The following is an 18,000-nucleotide window of genomic DNA, read 5'->3' on the forward strand; positions in this document are numbered from 1 at the left end:
CGGGGGTCTGGTGACAGCCCCCGGGGGGCAGTGCCGAGTGAGACACCGGGCTGGGGGAAGACAAACGGGGCGCATCCCCTGCTCTGCTGTTGGGAGGGGAGCCGCCGCCCATCCCAGGGCGGGGTGAACTTCACCTGGGGCGGCGAGGGGCCCTCGGTGCCCCTGCCGGCGCGGTCACAGCTCCCAGCGGGGGCCAGTGCGGCAGGCTGTGGGGGAGCCACGCCTGGCAGGGAGACCCCGGCCCCCACCGGCGCCCCGCCCGCCCGCCCGCCCCGCGGCCCGCCCTCCGCGCTGGCCCAGCCCAGGCCCTCGGGAGCTATTTTGAAAGTGACCCTGGGCTGGGCGGCCGCGGGGCGGCGGGCCGCGGGAACCATGACCGAAGATGACCGAGGCGGCGCTGGTGGAGGGCCAGGTCAAGCTGCGGGACGGCAAGAAGGTGGGCGCGCGGCGGGCGCGGGGCGGGCGCGGGGCGCGGGCGGCCGCTCACGCTCCCTCTGTCCCGCAGTGGAAGAGTAGGTGGCTGGTGCTGCGCAGGCCGTCGCCGGTGGCAGGTGAGTGAGCGGCCGGCGGGCGGGCGGGCGCGGGCGGAGGGGCGCGCCGGGCCGGGATGAGCGGCGCCCGGGGCCTCCTGCGCCGCCCGGCAGACCCGGAGCGCGGCCAGCTCGCCCGAAATAGCGGCGGCTCCGGCGAGGGCTGTAACCCGAGAGGCAGCCGGCGCCGGCCTGGGCGCGGGCCGAGACTGGCGCGCGGTCGCGAGCCCCCGGGGCTGCTCCCCGGGTCTGAGAAGCGCCTCCCGGCCGGCGAGGACGTGGGGGCCGCGGGCTGGCGGGGCCTGGCCAGGGGCGTGCCCCCTCCCTCATCGAGCCCAGGGAGCACCCCAGAAAGCCCTGCTCCCTGGCCCGCCGAGGGGTGGGGGCTGAGCCGCCATTGGCTCCGCGGGGCAGCGCTGACCGGGTGCCCGTCCCGCCTGCTGGCTGCAGCAGAGGCGGCCCGCTGACAGGGCTGTCGGGTGCGCCAGAGAAAAGCAGTCTCAGCGTTGGAGGGAGCCGTCCTCCAGGAGGAGCGGCGGCCCCCCAGCCCAGGCAGTCCCCCAGCCGGGAGGCACCCGCAGAGTGCCGTCGGGTCGGGCATCCTTCGGCTGGGCCTGAGGTCTGGGCGCGGGGAGCCCTGGGCGCCGCAGCTGTCAGGGAGACAGGTGTCTGGGCCCGCCGGGCGGGGTCTGTGTGGTGCTGGGGCGTGAGCCCAGACTGCCTGGCACAGGGAGGGGCTGCTGGGGGTCTCGGAGATGCCCCATCTGGGAGGGTGTGGGAGCCGCTCCTGGGCCCTCCTCGGGTCTGCGCCCCTTGTGGCCTCCCAGGCTGCACTTTGGGCCGGGGGCCTGCGCTTCCTGCCGGCCTCGGCTCCCCAGGGGCTGTGGCTCCCTTTCTGGTGGGGGGTGTCAGGGCAGCAGGGGCACCCCTGGCGGGGTGGCGGGGGAGGCACTGGCCAGCTGTGGCTGGAGGCAGACTGAGTGCTGCGTGGCGGGTGGTGGTGAGCTGGGGTGAACAGTGGCCCTGGGGTGGCCTCAGCCCTCGTGGGGCGATCTGGGACATGCACAGCACCCCCTTTCCAGAAGGGGGACTAAGCCGGGGTGCACAGTGGTGGCGGCTGGTGGGTGTGAGTGCCCCTCCTGGCCTGGAGGACACCTGCCGTGGTAGCCAGCAGCACCTCAGGAGGGCGGGTCAGCGGACGTGTGGGCGTGTGGACGCGTGGACGTCAGCCTTGCCTGGGAGCAGCTGAGAAAGCAACGTGGTGGGACCGGGCCCGAGAGCACCCTGATTCCAGTGGGGGGGCGGGGGGAAGCCTCCGCCCAAGGGTGCTGGGGCTGCCTCTGACGGGGCTTGGGTGGAGGAGAGAAGGCGGGGCACTGGGCAGGCCCTGGGACGGGCGGGGCGTGTGGGGGCCCTCTGGCCCTTCCAGGGACACCCACCCTGCCCCCAGCCCATGGCCCCCGAGATCTGGGGCAGCCACCCGCAGTGCCGGGGACCCAGCAGGCTCACCCTCACGTGGGCGATGCTCCCCCGCCTGGCCCCTCCTCTCCGTGCCCCTGCGCCCCCGCCGGGGAGCCCCTTTGGGCTCGAGTTCGCCCGGTTCCATGGGGGTGGGCGCACGGGGCATGGGGCTGTGTCCTTGAGGACGCAGAGCCAGGAGGGGCTGTGAGGGGCGGCCCTGCCCTCCCGCCGTCCCCGCCGCCGCCCCCCCGGGCCGTGTGCAGGGGCCGGGTCTTCACACCTCCCCTGAAGGCGGGTCTCCGGCCTGCTGGTGCCTGCGGCTCGGCTCCCACAGTCGAGTGCAGTGACTGCAGAACATTCTGGTCCAAGCGGCCGTGGGAAGAGTCGATGGCCCCGGCAAGCTGCTCAGTAGCAGGACCCCCAGCCCTGCCCCATGGGGGCGGCGCAGACCTCTTGGGGTCCAAGCCGTGTTCTCGGCGTGTGCACAGTGGCCTTTACCGATCGCTCAGAATGGGGCTTCCCTGGGGCTGTGTCTCCAGGCTCGGCTTCCCCCGGAGGGGCCCCCGAAAGGAGGGCGATGCGGCCAGGTCCTGGCCTCGGGCCTGCTGCTGCTGACCCGGGGCTTCGGGAGCCCCGCCAGGTGAGGAGAGATGGGCCCTCGGCTTCCCACGCCCCTGCCCGGAAGCCACCAGCCAGGCCGGGTCCTAGTGGGGGCCTTTGGGGCCAGGGGGCTGCTCTGAGGAGAGCGGGCGTGGCTTTGGTCCCGCTGCCTGCAGCAGGCTGGCGCTCCAGCCCCTGGTGGGGTTTGCGTGGCCCCCGTCCCAGTGCTGAGCTCCTGGAGGGCACAGGTCCCCACTTCCGCGCTACCCCTCCCAGGCAGCTGAGCCGGGCCGGGCCCCACCTGCGGCCGGGCTGTGCGGCGAGAGGGCTGCCCGTGGCGGTGGGGCCCTCCTGGGAACGCACCTCCTGGCTTCCGTGGAGCCGCATCCCATGGGAATGGACATGACCGCTCGGGCCCCAGACTGGGCAGGGTGCCCGAGGGCGGGGCATGGGCGGCGGCCAGCCCTCCTGCCCGAGGACACCTGGAGGAGTGGGCCAGGGCCCCGCCGAGCTTCCACCGCTGCTCCCCCCGCAGGGACCCGGCCGCCCGCCGCCTCAGAGCTGGCCTCGGGACGGCCCCGCGGAGCGGGCGGTGTGGGCCCAAGCCGGCGCCCGTCCCCGGTCGGAGGGGCCCCTCCTGGCTGGTCAGCGGGCCCCATGCCCAGCTGCCCCAGGCTGCTGCCCCTTCGGCCGGGCCCCTGGGCTCCTTTTTTTTTTTTTAGGTTTATTTATTTATGCTACAAGAGCTGGGGTGCCAACGGGGGCGTGGGGTGAGACACTCCCCAGAGACAGAGCGGGGAGCAGAAAGGGCAGGTCCACTGAAATCCCCGGCTGAGGGGAGCAGCGGGGAGACGGGAGAGGTCTGCGGCGCCCTGTGGGCAGCTCCCTGGCCGGGGACGGAACTCGCGCTGCAGAGGCTGCGGGCAGCTTCACTGGGCTGTGCTCAACCCCCTGCGCGCCAGGGAGCCGCTCCCCTGGGCTCTTGCTCTTTACGGGTCCTGCCTCAAGATCACCGTGACCTCTGCCCCGTGCCTCGGCCTCACCGTGGCCTCGCTGTGTGCGGTGGGCTAGACCTCTGGCTCCCGGGGCTCCCAGGCCTGCCTCCCCCTCATGCCAGCCTGGCCTGTGGGTTCTGAGAGAGACCACGCGCCCGCCTCTGTGCAGGCTCTTCCCTCCGGCACAATGCAGTTCCCCGCGGGGCTGGCTCCTCGGGCTGGGTTCTGCCATCCCCTTGGGTGAGTCTCGCTGATTCTGAAGGGTCTTGGTCCGGCCTCCACCGGCTCATTCCCTGCACATTTTGAAGCGCCAGCGCCTGCCCTCCACCAGCAGCGTTTGCTGCCATCGCACGCCGGGCGGGGAGGGGCCTGAGAGCAGGTCCTGGGGGTGTGGGGTCGCTGTCCGGGCCGGGAGCAGCGATGCGGGGTGTCGGCCAGCCGGGTTTTCAACAAGGGCAGGTAGCCAGGACCAGGGGCACTAGCCACTGCCAGGACCCGGCCCAGGTGGGCCCCGCCCACTTCTGTCAGAGCCCTGGACCAGTCTTGGCTCCGCCCGCCTGCTCGAGGCTGCCCCCCCTCGCTGGCAGCTCCCCGGGGCAGCCTTGTCCCCTGGGTGCCCACCTGCAGAATGGGCTGAGCGAGCGCTGCGGGGCTGTGCGGCGGACAGGCCGCAGCGAGGGGGTCTTCCTGCGAACAGGCCCGGCCCACGGCCTCTAGATGCTGTGCCAGCTGATGGCCTGAGCCCCCCTCCCTCCGCTCGCAGGCAGGGCCGCGGCCGGGCCTCCTCTCTGGGGGGCTGCGGGCGGGCTGTACGAGGTCCTGCCTGCGGCTCAGGCTTGCTGGTGCCGTGGCGCTCCGGGGCCTCTGCGTGCCAGGCCGGGCGCACCTTGCCGCGGGGGCGGGGCGCGTCACAGCTGGAAAGCAGAGGCTCGGGAGTGGGCTGACGGCTCGCCGTCCCGGAGTGAGCGTGTGGGTCCAGGCACGCTCCTGTGTGCCAGGCGTGCACGGCCTGCCCCGGTCACCACCTCCCCCCTTGCTTCAGCCCCAGCCCCCGCCCTGTGACCGCTGTGGCCACTGCCCTCCTGCCCCTGGAGCAGCGCCCCCTTGGGGCCGGGGGCCCGCCCTGGCCCCTGCCGACCAGCTGGTGCAGGCCTGGCGTCTGTCTGTCTGTCTGCCCTCCCCTGCTTTGTCTCGAGCCGTCGAAAATCCCCGTCTCTGTGGCTGCCGCAACCGGTGAAGGGTTTTAAAAATAGGGCCCATTTACTTGCTGGGGTGATGGGGAGGAGAGCGGGGCCAGCTGCCTCTCGGGCCCAGGCCCTGGCCCCACCTGCCCCCTCGACTGTAGAGCCCGCTGCGGGGCGGGGGCGCCGGGCACTGGTGGTGTCAGCTGCTCCGCACGGCTCTCCGGGCAGGCGGTGGGGGCAGCGGCAGCTGTGCGCCCGCGCGGCCAGCGCTACCAGGTGTCCTGGCGCCTGGGGCTTCCGAACAAGCCCCAGCCAGGGCCCGGCCCGGAACGGCTGCTCAGAGGCCGGAGGCCTGACCAGCGCCGCAGGGCCGTGCCGCCTGCCCCGGCAGCTCCGGGCCCTGGGGTGGGGCTGGGGCCGCGGCCTGTCCCCTCCCCTTCTCCCCTTCTCCAGACGCCTCCTCTCTGCCCATGCGGCCTCTTCTTCCTGCAAGGACAGCCGCGTCCCCAGGAGCCCCAGCCGTCTCCAGATCCCAGCGCCGCGTGTCTGCCAAGACCTGCTCCCGCACAGCCGGCGGGTGTGCGCGCCCCGGGAAGGGCCTCAGGGGCACGTGTGGGGCGTTGCACACATGCGCCAAAACCAGCTTGCCAGTGCACAGGAATGCGGGCACACGAAGTTTTATCGGAACGCGGCCGTCCCGTGCGCCCGGCTGCTCTCGGGGCCGCTGGGCCTGCGAGGTCAGGAGCAGCCACTGTGGGGCCCACACGGAAAGGCCGCGTCCTGCTCGGCTCCCCTGTGCACCTCCGGGGTGAAGGGGGGGACTCTGCCCTGCCGTGTGGGCGTGTCCACTCCGGCCTCCCCGGGGGGCCGTGGACTGTTGGGGAGGGCCGAGGCAGCCGCCACCAGGGCTCTCCTGTGGGAGAGTGGACACACAGGGTGGTGAGCTCTGCTGAGGTGCAGGCTGCAAGGCCGGGGTCTCCTCTGGGGTGCAGGAGTTCCCCGTCATCTCAGCGGGGAGCCTGAAAGGACCGTGGGGCGGTGTGGACACAGGGTGGGGATGCAGGTGGGGCCCGAGGGAAGATGTCCAGGCCCGGGCAGAAGCCGCGCTTTGATTCTGACGGAGAAGGGGGCCTCGCAGCCTCCTTGCTGCTGGGGTGGCCTGGAGGCCTGGGGGCCGGTTCTGGCCAGGCTGTGCCCAAGGGGCGAGACCTCGGGGCCCAGCGGCAGCCACAGAGGGCTGGGGCCGGTCCGTGGGGTGCGGTGGGTCCCTGGGCGGGGTCATCCCGCCTGGCTGGGGCGGCAGCGGCCGGGCGAGGCAGCAGGCAGGTCAAGTGCACTGCGTGTGCCAAGGGCCAACCCGCCGACGGCCTGGGGGTGCACGCTGAGCGGGGACCCACTGACGGCCCCAGGGGCTAGCTGGGCGCCCTGCACCTGCCGTGGAGCAGGAAGGGCCCACAGAGGCCCAGAGGTGCCGCGTGGTTTGTGGGCAAAGTGATTCTCTGGGGATGTCCTGGGGTCCCTAGAGGCGGCGGTGCGCGGAGCAGCCCCCAAAGACTGCAGCCGCGGAGGGCGGCGTCCAGGGGCAGCAGGGTGGGGGGCCGGCAGAGCGGGGCGACAGTGGGGGAGAGGGCAGGCTGTCCCTCAGAAGCTGCGCCCCCACCCTAATGACTTCTTTTTGCCCCCAGTGCCCTTTGGTTTGGGGGGCCTTTCTGTGCTCACGCCTTCCTTACTCTCTGACTGGGGACCCTGGGCGCCCCGACACCTCCATCACAGCACATGCCCTGCGCGCCTCTGACTTCCGCCTGGGTGGGGCCACCGTCTCCAGAGGGAGTTGCTGAAGCGGGGGACCTACAGCAGCCCAGGGCGGGGGCGGGGCGAGGGCGGTGGGCCCCTCCCGGACAGTCTGCGGAGGACGCCGTGAGCCCCCAGAGGGCCGGCAGCGGCCTCCTGCCCCTGGCCTCAGGGAGGGCCGCCCGGGACACGCCTGTCTCTGATCTGGTGGCAAAAACGAGGATGTGGGTCAGGTATTTGGGGGTTTGGCCCCTGCTGGGCTTCGCTGGGCCTGCTTTTCAGAGGCCGATGTGGACACCCCACCTCAGTCCTTGCTGCGGCTCCTCTGGACTTTGTCCTCTCTGCCACGGGTCCTAAAAGATGGGGCTCCTCCAGCTTCCCCTGGTCTCACCCCTAAATGTGCTGAAGTCACTGGCCCCAAGCCCCTCTCCCCTGCCCAAAGCTAGCCCGGCCCTCTGCCCTGTGGCCCCCGCAGGGGCCGTGCCGCGTCTGGAGCTGCACCCCGGGCCACCCGCCCAGAAGCCCACGGCCAGCAGTGGGGGCGGAGGGAACCCAACTCCAGTGAGACCCTGGGCACAGATGCCAGGGAGAGGTGCCCCTGGGTATGGCCGGCTGGTGCCCAGGCTGCACCTGCAGATGGTGGGGTGTGGCAGGAAGGGCCCGGGACAGGGTCAGCCCTGGGGGCCACAGTCAGGGGCCAGGCCGAGGGGAGCTCGTGGAGAGGGTGCAAGACCCCCAGGACGTGAGGCTGCTGGGCTTACTCGGTCACGACGGGCCCTGGGGCTCTCTGGCTGTGTCAGGGCCTGGGGGGGCTGCCGGGGCCCCTGGCAGGCGCCCCCGACAGCCCTGGCTTCTGCCCGCCTGCAGACTGCCTGCTGATGCTGGCCTACAAGGACAAGCTGGAGCGGGTCAAGGGCCTGCGGGAGCGCAGCAGCCTGATGCTGGAGGACATCTGTGGCCTGGAGCCGGGCCTGCCCTACGAGGGCCTGGCCCACACGCTCGCCATCGTCTGCCTGTCGCAGGCCGTCATGCTGGGCTTCGAGAGCCGCGAGGCCATGTGTGCCTGGGACACCCGGATCCGCTACGCGCTCGGGGAGGGTGAGTGATGCCGGCCAGGCCCAGGACGCTCCTGCCCCGCCCTGCCCACCCTGCCCACCCTGCCCTGCCCTGCCCGGCCCTGCCCCTGCCTGGGGCTCCCAGGGGTGCCGGGCGCGTGAGGGCGGGGCCTGCAGCCCCAGAGTGGCCCCTGCCTGGGGCGCGGGGCCTGGCTTGACCCTGAGTTGGAGCTGGAGCCTGTCGCCCAGTGGGCTGCGGCGCAGGGGTGCCTCACTGGCCAGCCCTGGGTCTAGAGCCGGTGTGGGGCTGCTGCTGTCCACACCTGCACCCCTTTCCGAGTGGCACGAGCCTGGACAGGGCCCTGAGGGGCTCCGGGGCAAGGACGAGGCCCAGGGTGGGGGAACCGAGGGGTCTGGGCCGGGAAGGGTGTCCATGGCGCGCAGCACTGGGAGAAGCCCTCGCTGCAGCTGGCCAGTCCCGAGTGTCCGGTGACCCACGCGGGGCTGTGCGGCACCCCAGACTTGGCCCCCGAGCCACTATTTCCCCCTCTGTGAAGCGGGCCCGCTCGCTGCTGGCAGGCGCGTCCCGCGGGAGGGGCTGGGGACGGGACAGCCCCGTGCCGGGTGGTTACCGGCAGCCACGGGGAGGGCAGCGGGCGGGCAGGGCCCGGGGGGGTGCGGGGCAGGCCCCCTGAGCCCCTGTGACGCCTGTCCCGCCCACCTCAGTGCACAGGTTCCCCGTGACGGTGGCCCCGGGCACCCAGCTGGAGAGCGGCCCCGCCAGCCTGCACCTCTGCAACGACCTCCTGGCGGTGGCCCGGGACGTGCCCCCGGTGGTCACCGGGCAGTGGAGGCTGCCCGACCTGCGGCGCTACGGGGCCGTGCCCAACGGCTTCATCTTCGAAGGGGGGACCAGGTGTGGGTACTGTAAGTACGGTGTGCACCCCGCGGCCTGGCCTGAGCCCGGCCCCGCTGGCGCCGCAGAAGCCCCAGGGGCCCCTGCCTGCGCTGGGCCTCTGGGCTGCCCAGGGACAGCGAAGGGAGCTGGGGGAAGCCCGGGCGGAGGGGGCGCCTGCCGCAGGGTGGCAAGGCCGGCTCCCTGGAGACCCGTTTGGTTTGCTGGGTGGGCAGGCGTGGCAGGCCTCGGGGTGCGGATGGGCTCCTGTCCGCTCAAGCCATCCCGGGCCCGAGGGCCACGCCACGAGGGCAGAGACAGATGGAGCCAGAAGGCCGGGTTGGGGCGCCCCCCTGAACGTGGCCCCACACCAGCTCCGCCCAGCAGGGCTGCTGGGGCCGTGGGCGCCCGGCCGGTGCTGCCCCGAGCAAGCCTGGGGCCCCAGGCTGTCCCGGCTGCCGACTGCTGGCCAGCGCCGCCCACACGGAAGGGGCGAAGGGACGGCGCCGTGCAGGGTGCGGTGGCTGGGCCCACCCTGTCCCTCCCGCAGGCCGCTGGGCTCCCGCCGGGCAGACTCCGCGCCCCCACTGCTCTGCGGCGTCAGCAGGGTGCTTGGACTCCGGGGAGACCTCTCGGCGGGGCAAGGACACGCTCCAGGGGCATGCTCATGGCCCAGGCTGCTCTGGACCCGGCCCCCAGAGGGGTGGAGGGCAAAGACAGCAGAAGGCCACCCCTCAGCCGCTCTGTCCTGAGTTGCGTGTGGGCAGCAGGCCTTCTCCCTGGGGCTGGGGCGGACCTGCCTGCTCGGCCGCCTCTCCCGCCTGTCCCGAGGGGCACCGGCCGCTGGGTGCCCCACACACCTGGCTGGGCTCACTCGCTTGCGGTGCAAAGGCCTTCTCCAAATAAGGTCACAGCCGCGGCCTGCTGTGGGAGCCCCCCGCAGGCCCCCTGCAGGCCCCCCGCAGGCCCCCCGCCGTCACCACGCCAGGCCACCTGGCTGGGGCAGGTGCTAGAATTTGGACCCGTGACGAGCCCTTGGCTCTGGGCACATTTGGAGCAGAGAGCAGGACGGGGTCTTCAGAAGACCCCAGAAGGACTTCACCTCTTTGCTCCCCAGCACAGGCCCAGACGACCCCATGCGGCAGGAGACTGGGAGGGGTGTGCAGGGGCGTGTGGGGCCCCTTGCACGGGGCCTTCCCAGCCCCAGAGGGCGTCAGGGGCCCAGACCCAGCCAGCTGGGGGCTTTGGGGGCTCTGCAGCGCCAGCCAGCTGTGGCGCTCAGAGGGGCGAGGCTATCCAGACACCCCCGAGGTGTGGGGCGTGACCTGCTGTGTGCACAGGGCCCTGCTGGGTGGGCTGGCCGGCGAGCTCGGGCAGGAGGACGCGCTGCCAGGTTGCAGAGAGCCGGTCCCAGGGCAGCAGGGGCCACAGGAGGGCCTTGAGCAGGAGAGGGAGGCAGTGAGCCAGGTGAGGGCCCGGGGGTGGCTGGGCTGAAGCTGAAGGAGCCCTGCCCCATGCTCTGCCCTGGGGGGGCCGTCCCAGGAGGGGCAGCCCCGCAGAGGCCCCTTTCCTTCCCGAGAGCCATGTCCACATGGGCGGGAGGAGACTGCGGCCCCCAGGCCTGGGCCACCTGTCACATTTTGGACACGTGGCGGCTGATCCCCTGCCACTGTGGAGCTGCGCGTGCCGGGGGAGCTTGGCCCAAGCTTGGCCTTCCTCCCAGGATGATTCCAGGCTCCCTGCGTGTCCAGGGCTCTGACCAGGAGGCTGCAGCTTGCCAGGGCGTGAGCTCGGGTAGGGCCAGCAGACCAGGGAGAGATGGACCGGCCACCCAGCAGGCCATACTCTTAGGGGATCTGGGCCTGCATGCCGCCCTGTGGTGTCTGTGCACCATCCCCATTGACAGGTGGGGAAATCGAGGCACGGAGCTGCGTGTGACCGGCCAGGTCTGTCCCACCAGTGCGGCGGAGCCGGGAGCCAGCCCAGGTGGCCTGGACGCATGCCCTGCTGTAGCACCCGCCTGCCCGGTGGCCCGCACTCCTTGGTCCCCAAGCCTCTGGCCCCCCAAGGGTGTTGGCCCCTGCTGGCCTCCCCCAGCAGAGAAGTGGCCCACGGGGCAGGCACAGCACCCTGCCCTCCAGGATGCCCCATGTGGCCGTGTCCCAGTTAACACTTGCCCCGTCTCCCCATGCTGGCGCCCACCCTGTCCCGTAAGTGGGGTCCCGGGGCTTGTGCTTTGTGTCTGGCTTATTTCCCTCAGCATCACGTCCTCCGGGCTCACCCACGGGGTCACTGGGGTCAGACGTCGTTCTTTAAGGCTGCGTAGTATTCCGCCGCGTGGAGGCCCTGTTTTGCCTGTGCCTCCGTCTGTTGGTGTCCTCTGGTGGCGTCCGCTCTGGGCTGTCGTGGACTCTGCTGCCCGTCCTTTTGGGCGCACCCCCACAGGTGGGACTGCTGGCTCCGTTAGTCTACTTGTAATTTACTGAGGCTCGTCCATCCCGTACCCGCAGCAGCGGCACCGTGTCAGGCCCGGCAGCAGGCGCGTGGGGCTTTTGTCCCCAGCCCCGCCCACGCTCGCTTCTCTGATTGCGTCTGTGTCTTCTGAGTGGGTGTGACGTGGTCGGGTGAGACATTTCAGTGTTGTCTGAAAATCGGGGCGGGGGGTTGTATGAACTCGTTTCATCAAACTTTGCTTCTTTCTCCTCAAATCAGAGGTGAGGAGAACAAAGTACTGGTAAGTGGCTGTTTTACTGGGAAACCCTGTGCCAGGCAGCGCCCCGAGGGGCCGGTGGGCTGTGCCAACTTCCGATTGCTGGGCTTGGCGCCAGGAAAGTCGGTGCTGTCTGGACAGAAGCTTTCTAGAAACTTCTCAGCATGACAGTCCTCCCATCCCTGAAGATGCTTCGTCCCTATCTGGCCTCTGTGGGATCTGTGTGCGCGGCAGTGGCCGTGACTGCGTGGCCCCCAAGGAGGAGCAGGGACGCGGGTGCTGGTAGAGGTGGGCCGCGGAGGCCCGCCCCTGAGTGGCCACAGGCCAGCCGCAAGCAGAGTCGCCCGCTGGACATGCAGAGAGTCTTCCCTTCACGGCGGGCGGGCTCTGGGCTGGACGCCATGGCTGTCCCACAGACAGCGGTGTCCCACAGCACCCTTACGCCCACGACGCCTGCCCACGTTGCAGTGCCCGCCGTCCTCTGTCCTGTTTCCTTGCGATCCCCTGGGTCGGGCTCGGGACAGCTGGCCCTGCTCCTGGGTGTGGGCATCACCTGGCAGTGGCGTCGGCGGGTGGCTTGGCTCAAGGTCCCCGACAGCCTCAGGAACATGTCTGGACCTTGGTGCCGACTGTAGGCCAGGGGTCAGGTCTTCTGGAGGGTTCCCTTGCCTGGGCGACCCGCTCCAGCAGGCCCCTCACCAGACCGTGGTTCCGAGAGCAAGAGCAGAAGCCGCCCTCGGGCCGGGCCCAGCCCCGGAGGGGCCTTTGGCCCCGCGGCCCCGGGTGAGCCCTGCTGGGGGAGGGCTGGGGACAGGGGGCGAGGCCACGCCGTCCGCAGGGGGAACCGACGCAGCGTGGAGAGCGGGCAGCTGCCCCCACCAGCCCCCCAAACAGACTTGCAAAGAGAAATGCCAAGATGCTTCCCTGGAGAGGAACGGGCCCCAGTGCTGGACCTGGGGGTCACAGACAACTCGGAAGTGGCCCTTGCTGCGGGGTGCTCGGCCTGCCCTGCGAAGCAGAGGCCAGTGAGCCATCAGGGGTTGGAGGTCAGGGGTCAGGAGCCGGAATGGGGAAGTTCCCTGCTGAGTCTTGACGGTGACGGGTCGGGCCAGGTGGCCGAGGGTGTCAGGGTGGGAGGCCGTTTCCGGTGGGGTGTCAGGTGGCCGGTCAGCTGGGGGCCTGGGGCGGGGGCCCCGAGAGGTCAACGAGCGCGTCCCGTGCGCCTCCTCTGCCCTCTGGGCCGGGCGCCCCCGCAGGCCGCCCGACTGGCAGGGGGCTCAGCCTGGTGACTCTGGGGAGCCCCGGCGCTGCCGCAGCGCCGCGGAGGTGCGGGCTCCGCTCCCTCTGTCATGTGGTTTTTTATAGTCAGGGACTGGCTGTGCCCGGCCGCTGCCAGCTGACCGTAAGCTGGGATTAGAGGCCCGGCTCTGTGAAGCCAGGCTGGCGGCGGGGCCGGGCTGGCCGATGAGACGCGCCTGGCGGCGCCCGGGACACGCCCGCCAGAGCCCAGCCCGGGCCTTCTGGGGAGCGCTGTCCCCGAGTGGGCACCGGTGGGGGCTGCCCCGCCTCTGGCCGCCCGAGGACACGCCCGGCAAGCTGGCCGTGCGGGCCGCGTCATGGCCCTTCTGTTCTTGGTCTCGTGTCTAAGCCAGTCGGGGGCCCGGCCGCGCTCCGTGGGAGGGTGGGACCCGCCCGAATGGGACCCGCCGGCCCCACGTTCTCCCTCCTTGCCCTCCCAGCCCCGCGCAGCCCCCGAGCCACCCCCACCTTTCCTGGGCAAAGGGCAGAGGGCACGCGGGGGAGGATTCCTGTGCGGTGACGCCAGGCCGGGCGTCCGGCCCCACGTGACCTGCTGGCCCCATTCACTCGCCGGCCGGCCCGGAGGGATTTCATTCACCTTGGCCCGGGCTCCCGGCCCAGCGGGGGCGGCACCGGGTGCTGACTCACCTCGCCCGCCCTGTGCTGCCCGCCCCCACCCTTCCCGCCACCCCAGCACCCAGCCTGAGCCCCCAGGGGCCCCACGCCCGCCCTAACTCCGCTGGGGGAGCCCCGGGGCACGCTGACCCTGCAGGCTGGGTCCCCTGCCGGAAACAGGCCCGGGGAAGAGTGGAGGGGCGCGGGCAGGGTGCGCAGGGCGTGTGGGGGCGCGCTCAGGGTCGTGGTGTGCGGCACAGTCAGGGGTGCGAGGACCTTGGTCAGCACCCTTCACTCTCAGGCGTCTGACCCCCACTTCAGCGTGCGAGGCGCCGGGGGTCCTCCAGCACCCTCCTGGGCCCCACATGGGCCCCCCTCCAGGCAGCCACCCCTCCAGCTGCTGCCCATTTGCCGTGGAGGCCGCGTTGCCTGCGTCCTGGTGCCCTCGGGGCCTCCCGGTGGCCGCCGTGCTCCAGCCGCAGCCCTTCCCCGTGCCGGCGGGCAGGGAGGACTTCCTCTCCCACCAGCTGCCGCCACGTGGCGAGGTTGCCCAGGCAGGCTGGGGCGCACAGGCCTGGGGGCAGTCCCAGACCCGGGAAGACAATCATGAGGCCTCTGGGCTCTGCCTCCTGCCAGGCTGCCTACCAGGGCCGGCTTCGGGGGTGCCCCACGTGCCCCGTCAGGCTGAGCCAGGGGTGTCCTCCTCTGCAGGGGCCGGAGTCTTCTTCCTGTCCTCGGCTGAGGGAGAGCAGATCAGCTTCCTGTTCGACTGCATCGTGCGCGGCATCTCCCCCACCAAGGGCCCCTTCGGGCTGCGGCCTGTCCTCCCAGGTGCTTGCGGCATGGGGGGGCCTGAGCCCATCAGCCGGGTCGGGGGTGGGGGCTGCCGCTCACCTGAGCTCCCAGGCACAGCCTCAGGGCCTGGAAGCTGCCCAGTGAGAGTGCTGGTGTGTGCGGTCTCAGAGCTTTTGGGGTGCACTGAGTTGGCCTCCCTTGTCCCCTGATTGTGGCCAAGAGCTCAGGGTAGGGCTGTTGCTGGGCCTTGAGGGGCCCAAAGCAGGGCTGGAGTCCAGGGTCCTGGCCCCTTCCTCCTGTGGTATGAGCTCTGTCCACCCTTGGGTGCGGCCTGGAGGCCCGAGTGTGGGAGACACCGGTGTCCTCAGCTCCCCATGTCCTTGGGTGAGGCCTACAGCAGGTGGCGGGTCCTCTTACGGTGTGTATCACCCCCCCCCCGCGCCCCCGCCCTGGGTTTGTCCAGCATGTAGGACACCACGGCCTGACCATGCAGCAGGTGGACAGAGCCTGTGGCTGCAGCCTCCTGAGGGACCACAGCCCGGGCCAGGGGCCCCCGTCTCCCAACCCAGCCCCCAAAGTCCACCCCCAGCCCCCACATGGGCTCAGGAGGGAGTCTGGGGTGGGGAAGGAGGCCGCCTGCAGGCCTCTGCTGGGCGGCTCGGCGGCGCCCTCTGCTGGCAGCCTCCTGCCTTGCAGCCGCAGGTGCGCGCTTGTGTGTGTGCAGGTGCGCGCTTGTGCGCGCAGGTGCGCCCGCGTGGGGGCAGGAGAGTGCGGAGTGGGGCAGGCTGGGGGCTCTGCCCCCTGCCCAGCAGGGTGGTATCGAAGCCCCATCACCGGGAGGTGTGGCCTCCCCGGGGCCATCCGTCTCCCCGGGGCTCCCGGGCCCGGCTGCGGGCCGCGCGCAGGCTGACCGCATGGACACGGAGGCGGGGCTGTCGCGGGGGGTTGGAGGCCAGGCCCTGGCGCCGAGCGTGGCGTCCACACTGCACGGTGCTGGGGGGCCGTGGGGCGGCCGAGGGCCTTAGACAGCGCGGACCCTTGACCAGCCGCCTTCTCTGCGCAGACCCGAGCCCCGGGGGGCCGGGCGCCCTGGAGGAGCGCGTGGCCCAGGAGGCCCTGGAGGCCCTGCAGCTGGAGAAGCGGCTCAGCCTCCTCTCGCACTCGGGCCGGCCGGGCAGCGGAGGTAGGGCGGGCTGCGGGCTGCGCGCGCGGGACCCGGCCCTCGCCCTCCCCCTCGCCCTCTGGCCCTCGCCCCTGGCCCTCGCCCTCCCCTGGCCCTCGCTGGCCTCGCCCTCCCCTGGCCCTCCTCCCCTGGGCCCTCCCCCTCCCTCCCCCTCGCCCTCCCCTGGCCCTCCCCTGGCCCTCGCTGGCCTCGCCCTCCCTGGCCCTCGCCCCTCGCCCCCTGGCCCTCGCCCTCCCCTGCCTCGCCCTCCCTGGGCCCTCGCCCCCCTGGGCCCTCCCGCTCCTCCCCTGGGCCCTCGCCCTCCCTCCCCTGGCCTCTCCCCTGGCCTCGCCCCTGGGCCTCGCCCTCCCCGCGCCCTCTGGGGGCCCTCGGGCGGCCCGGGCAGCTGGGCACCGTCTGTGCCCAGAAGAAATGGCCCAGGCCCGGTTGCTGGCCCGGAGCAGCGGCCCCTGCCGGTGACGCTGGGCACACGGTCCCTGGGGCGCGCCCGCGAGGAGCGGCTGCGGGGGGGGGGGGGGGGGGGCGCCAGGCCCCGCCTCCCTCCAGTCCCCACCCCCGCCAGGCCCCGCCTCCCTCCCTCCAGTCCCCACCCCACCAGGCCCCGCCTCCTCCAGTCCCCACCCCCACCAGGCCCCGCCTCCCTCCAGTCCCCACCCCACCAGGCCCCGCCTCCCTCCAGTCCCCACCCCCGCCAGGCCCCGCCTACCCGCCAGGCCCCGCCTCCCCCGCCAGGCCCCGCCCCGGAAGCAGGTGCCGGCTCGCACGGGGTCACTCTCGGGTCCGAGGGCGTCCAGGGCTCCAGGAGGCGGCGGGGAGAGGCGGGCGGGGAGCGGTCGCAGGGCCGGGGGCTCCAGCACCGGCACCCACGGCCGCCCGCCCCGCGCCAGGGGGTGACCGCCGCCCGCTCTCCGCCCCAGGGGATGACCGCAGCCTGTCCAGCTCGTCGTCGGAGGCCAGCCACTCGGACGTCGGCGCCGGCAGCCGGCTCCCCGCGTGGCCCGAGCCGTCCTCGTCCTCTGGCGGCGCATCCCAGGAGGGGCCCGGGCCGGCGGCAGCCCCCGCCCCCGGGGAGGCCGGGCCGGGCGCCTCCAGGCCGCCCCCCAAGCCCCGCGGCCGCGGCAGCTGCAGGAGGTCGGCCGCCAGAGCTCCTCGGACAGCGGCATCGCCACCGGCAGCCACTCCTCCTGCTCGGGCAGCTTCTCCTCCTGCGCGGGCAGCAGCCTGGACGTGTGGCGCGCCGGCGAGGAGTTCGGCTCGCTGCTCAGCCTGCCCCCGGCCGCCGGGGGCCCTGAGCCCCGCCCGTGCGCCTGCCCGCCGGGGCCCGCGGAGTACCAGGTGCCCACGGCCTGGCGGCACCACTATGACACGCCCCGCAGCCTGCGCCCGGCGCCCCGGGACCAGCCTCCTGCTGCAGCCGCCGGGGAGCCCAGTGACTCAGGTGGCCAGCCTGTGCCCACGGGGTGCCCCTCCAGCGGGCCGGGCGCACGGCCGCGCGGACAGGTGACTGAGGCCTCGGGCAGCGAGCCGGCGGGGCCGGCTCCCACCTGCTTCTCCACCTGTCCCATGTGTGGGGGTCTTAGGGTGAAGCCCCCGCCCTGAGCGGCGGCCGGGCCCATGGGGCGCTGGCCCCTGGTGGAGGGCGCCCTTTGCGCCGCAGGGTGGACCTGGCCGCAGGCGGCTCCGCAGTGGGTGGGGGTCCTCGAGGGGAGGCCACGGCAGCATGTGTGGTGCGTGCACAGGTGCCCTGGGCTGGCAGGACGCTCTCACCGGGATGGCGGGGCTGGGCTCTGCAGGGCCCTTTGGGACACCCTTCCCTGTCTTGCCCCCAGCTCCCCTGGGGACAGCTGCCTTCACCCGGCGCCCAGCACTCTGTGCAGCCCCTGCCCTAGAAATTGGCCCCACACAGCAGCAACACGCCCAGGGCCGACCTGCAGCCCCTTCCTGCTGTGCGCCCACCGCCTGCTCCCTGAGGGCACACTCAGGGCACAGCCTTCCTGTCCCTCGAGGGAGGAAACTGAGGCTCAGAGCACTGAGGACACGCGGATCTGCACCGTGTGATGCTGGGGCCCCGCTCTGCCCACGCCAGCCCTCCCTGAGCCTGGAGGCTCCGGGGCCTGGACGGGCTGGCGGGCACAGGGCCGCTGCCTTCCCCCAAGGCCCTCCCCGGGTAAAACTGAGCCGAAAGGCTTGTGTGGCATCGAGTGGCTGGGGCTCCCGCCACATGTGCAGGGCCAGCCTGGGAGGACCAGCCTGGCGGGTGCCCACCCGCGTGGTCGGCCGCATCTCGCACGCTGTGAGGGGCCTGGCCTCTGTCCGGCCCCGCAGCTCCGTCCCTGGCCGTCGGAACCGCCCGTCCGGGGAGAATGGCCTCTGTAAATATCCTGCTCTCCCTTCCCCGGTGGCTGAGGGCGTTGGTGGCTCTTTTACATTTTTCAGTCAGACACTGTGATACACTCAGACCGGAAATAAAGCGCTCTTTTCCTACCGGCTCGTCCTGTTGCATTCGGCCCGCCTTCGCCTGCCTGCCCCGCAGCGGGTACCCCCCCCCCGCCCCGGGCCAGAGCACACGTGGGGCTGCAGGCGCAGGAGCGGCCCTCAGATGGCCTGGCCCAGACGTGGTGCGTGCAGCGTGGGGTGTGCACGCGTGTGGGGCATGCAGCGTGGAGCGTTTACCTGCACGTGTGTGCAGAGCATGTATGCGTGTAGTGCACATGTATGTTGCCTGTGTGCATGTGCCGAGGTGTGAGCTCACGTGTGGCCTGTGCGCGCTGGCGCGCAAGTGGCCTGTTACAGGTGCTGTCTGTGCAGGCACACACGTGTGTGTGGTGTATACACTGTGGTGTGTGCGTGAGTGGCGTGCCTGTGCCTGTGCGCGTGTGTGTGAGCG

At 72.3% G+C, this 18,000-nt stretch overlaps 1 protein-coding gene across 1 annotated transcript; it reads left to right on the forward strand.

Moving 5' to 3' along the window:
* The first annotated feature begins 382 nt into the window (after positions 1-382).
* Positions 383-16,712, forward strand: DOK7 (docking protein 7). The gene is given in 8 exon segments (XM_037530529.1): positions 383-436; positions 506-551; positions 7,429-7,659; positions 8,343-8,543; positions 13,847-13,966; positions 14,994-15,113; positions 16,031-16,221; positions 16,224-16,712. Coding segments are annotated over 8 exon segments (1,452 nt in total).
* Positions 16,713-18,000: the final 1,288 nt, after the last annotated feature.

Source organism: Talpa occidentalis, unplaced genomic scaffold (genome assembly GCF_014898055.3).
Source record: "Talpa occidentalis isolate TD23 unplaced genomic scaffold, MPIMG_talOcc4v2.1 talOcc4.6, whole genome shotgun sequence".
Taxonomy (NCBI): Eukaryota; Metazoa; Chordata; class Mammalia; order Eulipotyphla; family Talpidae; genus Talpa; species Talpa occidentalis.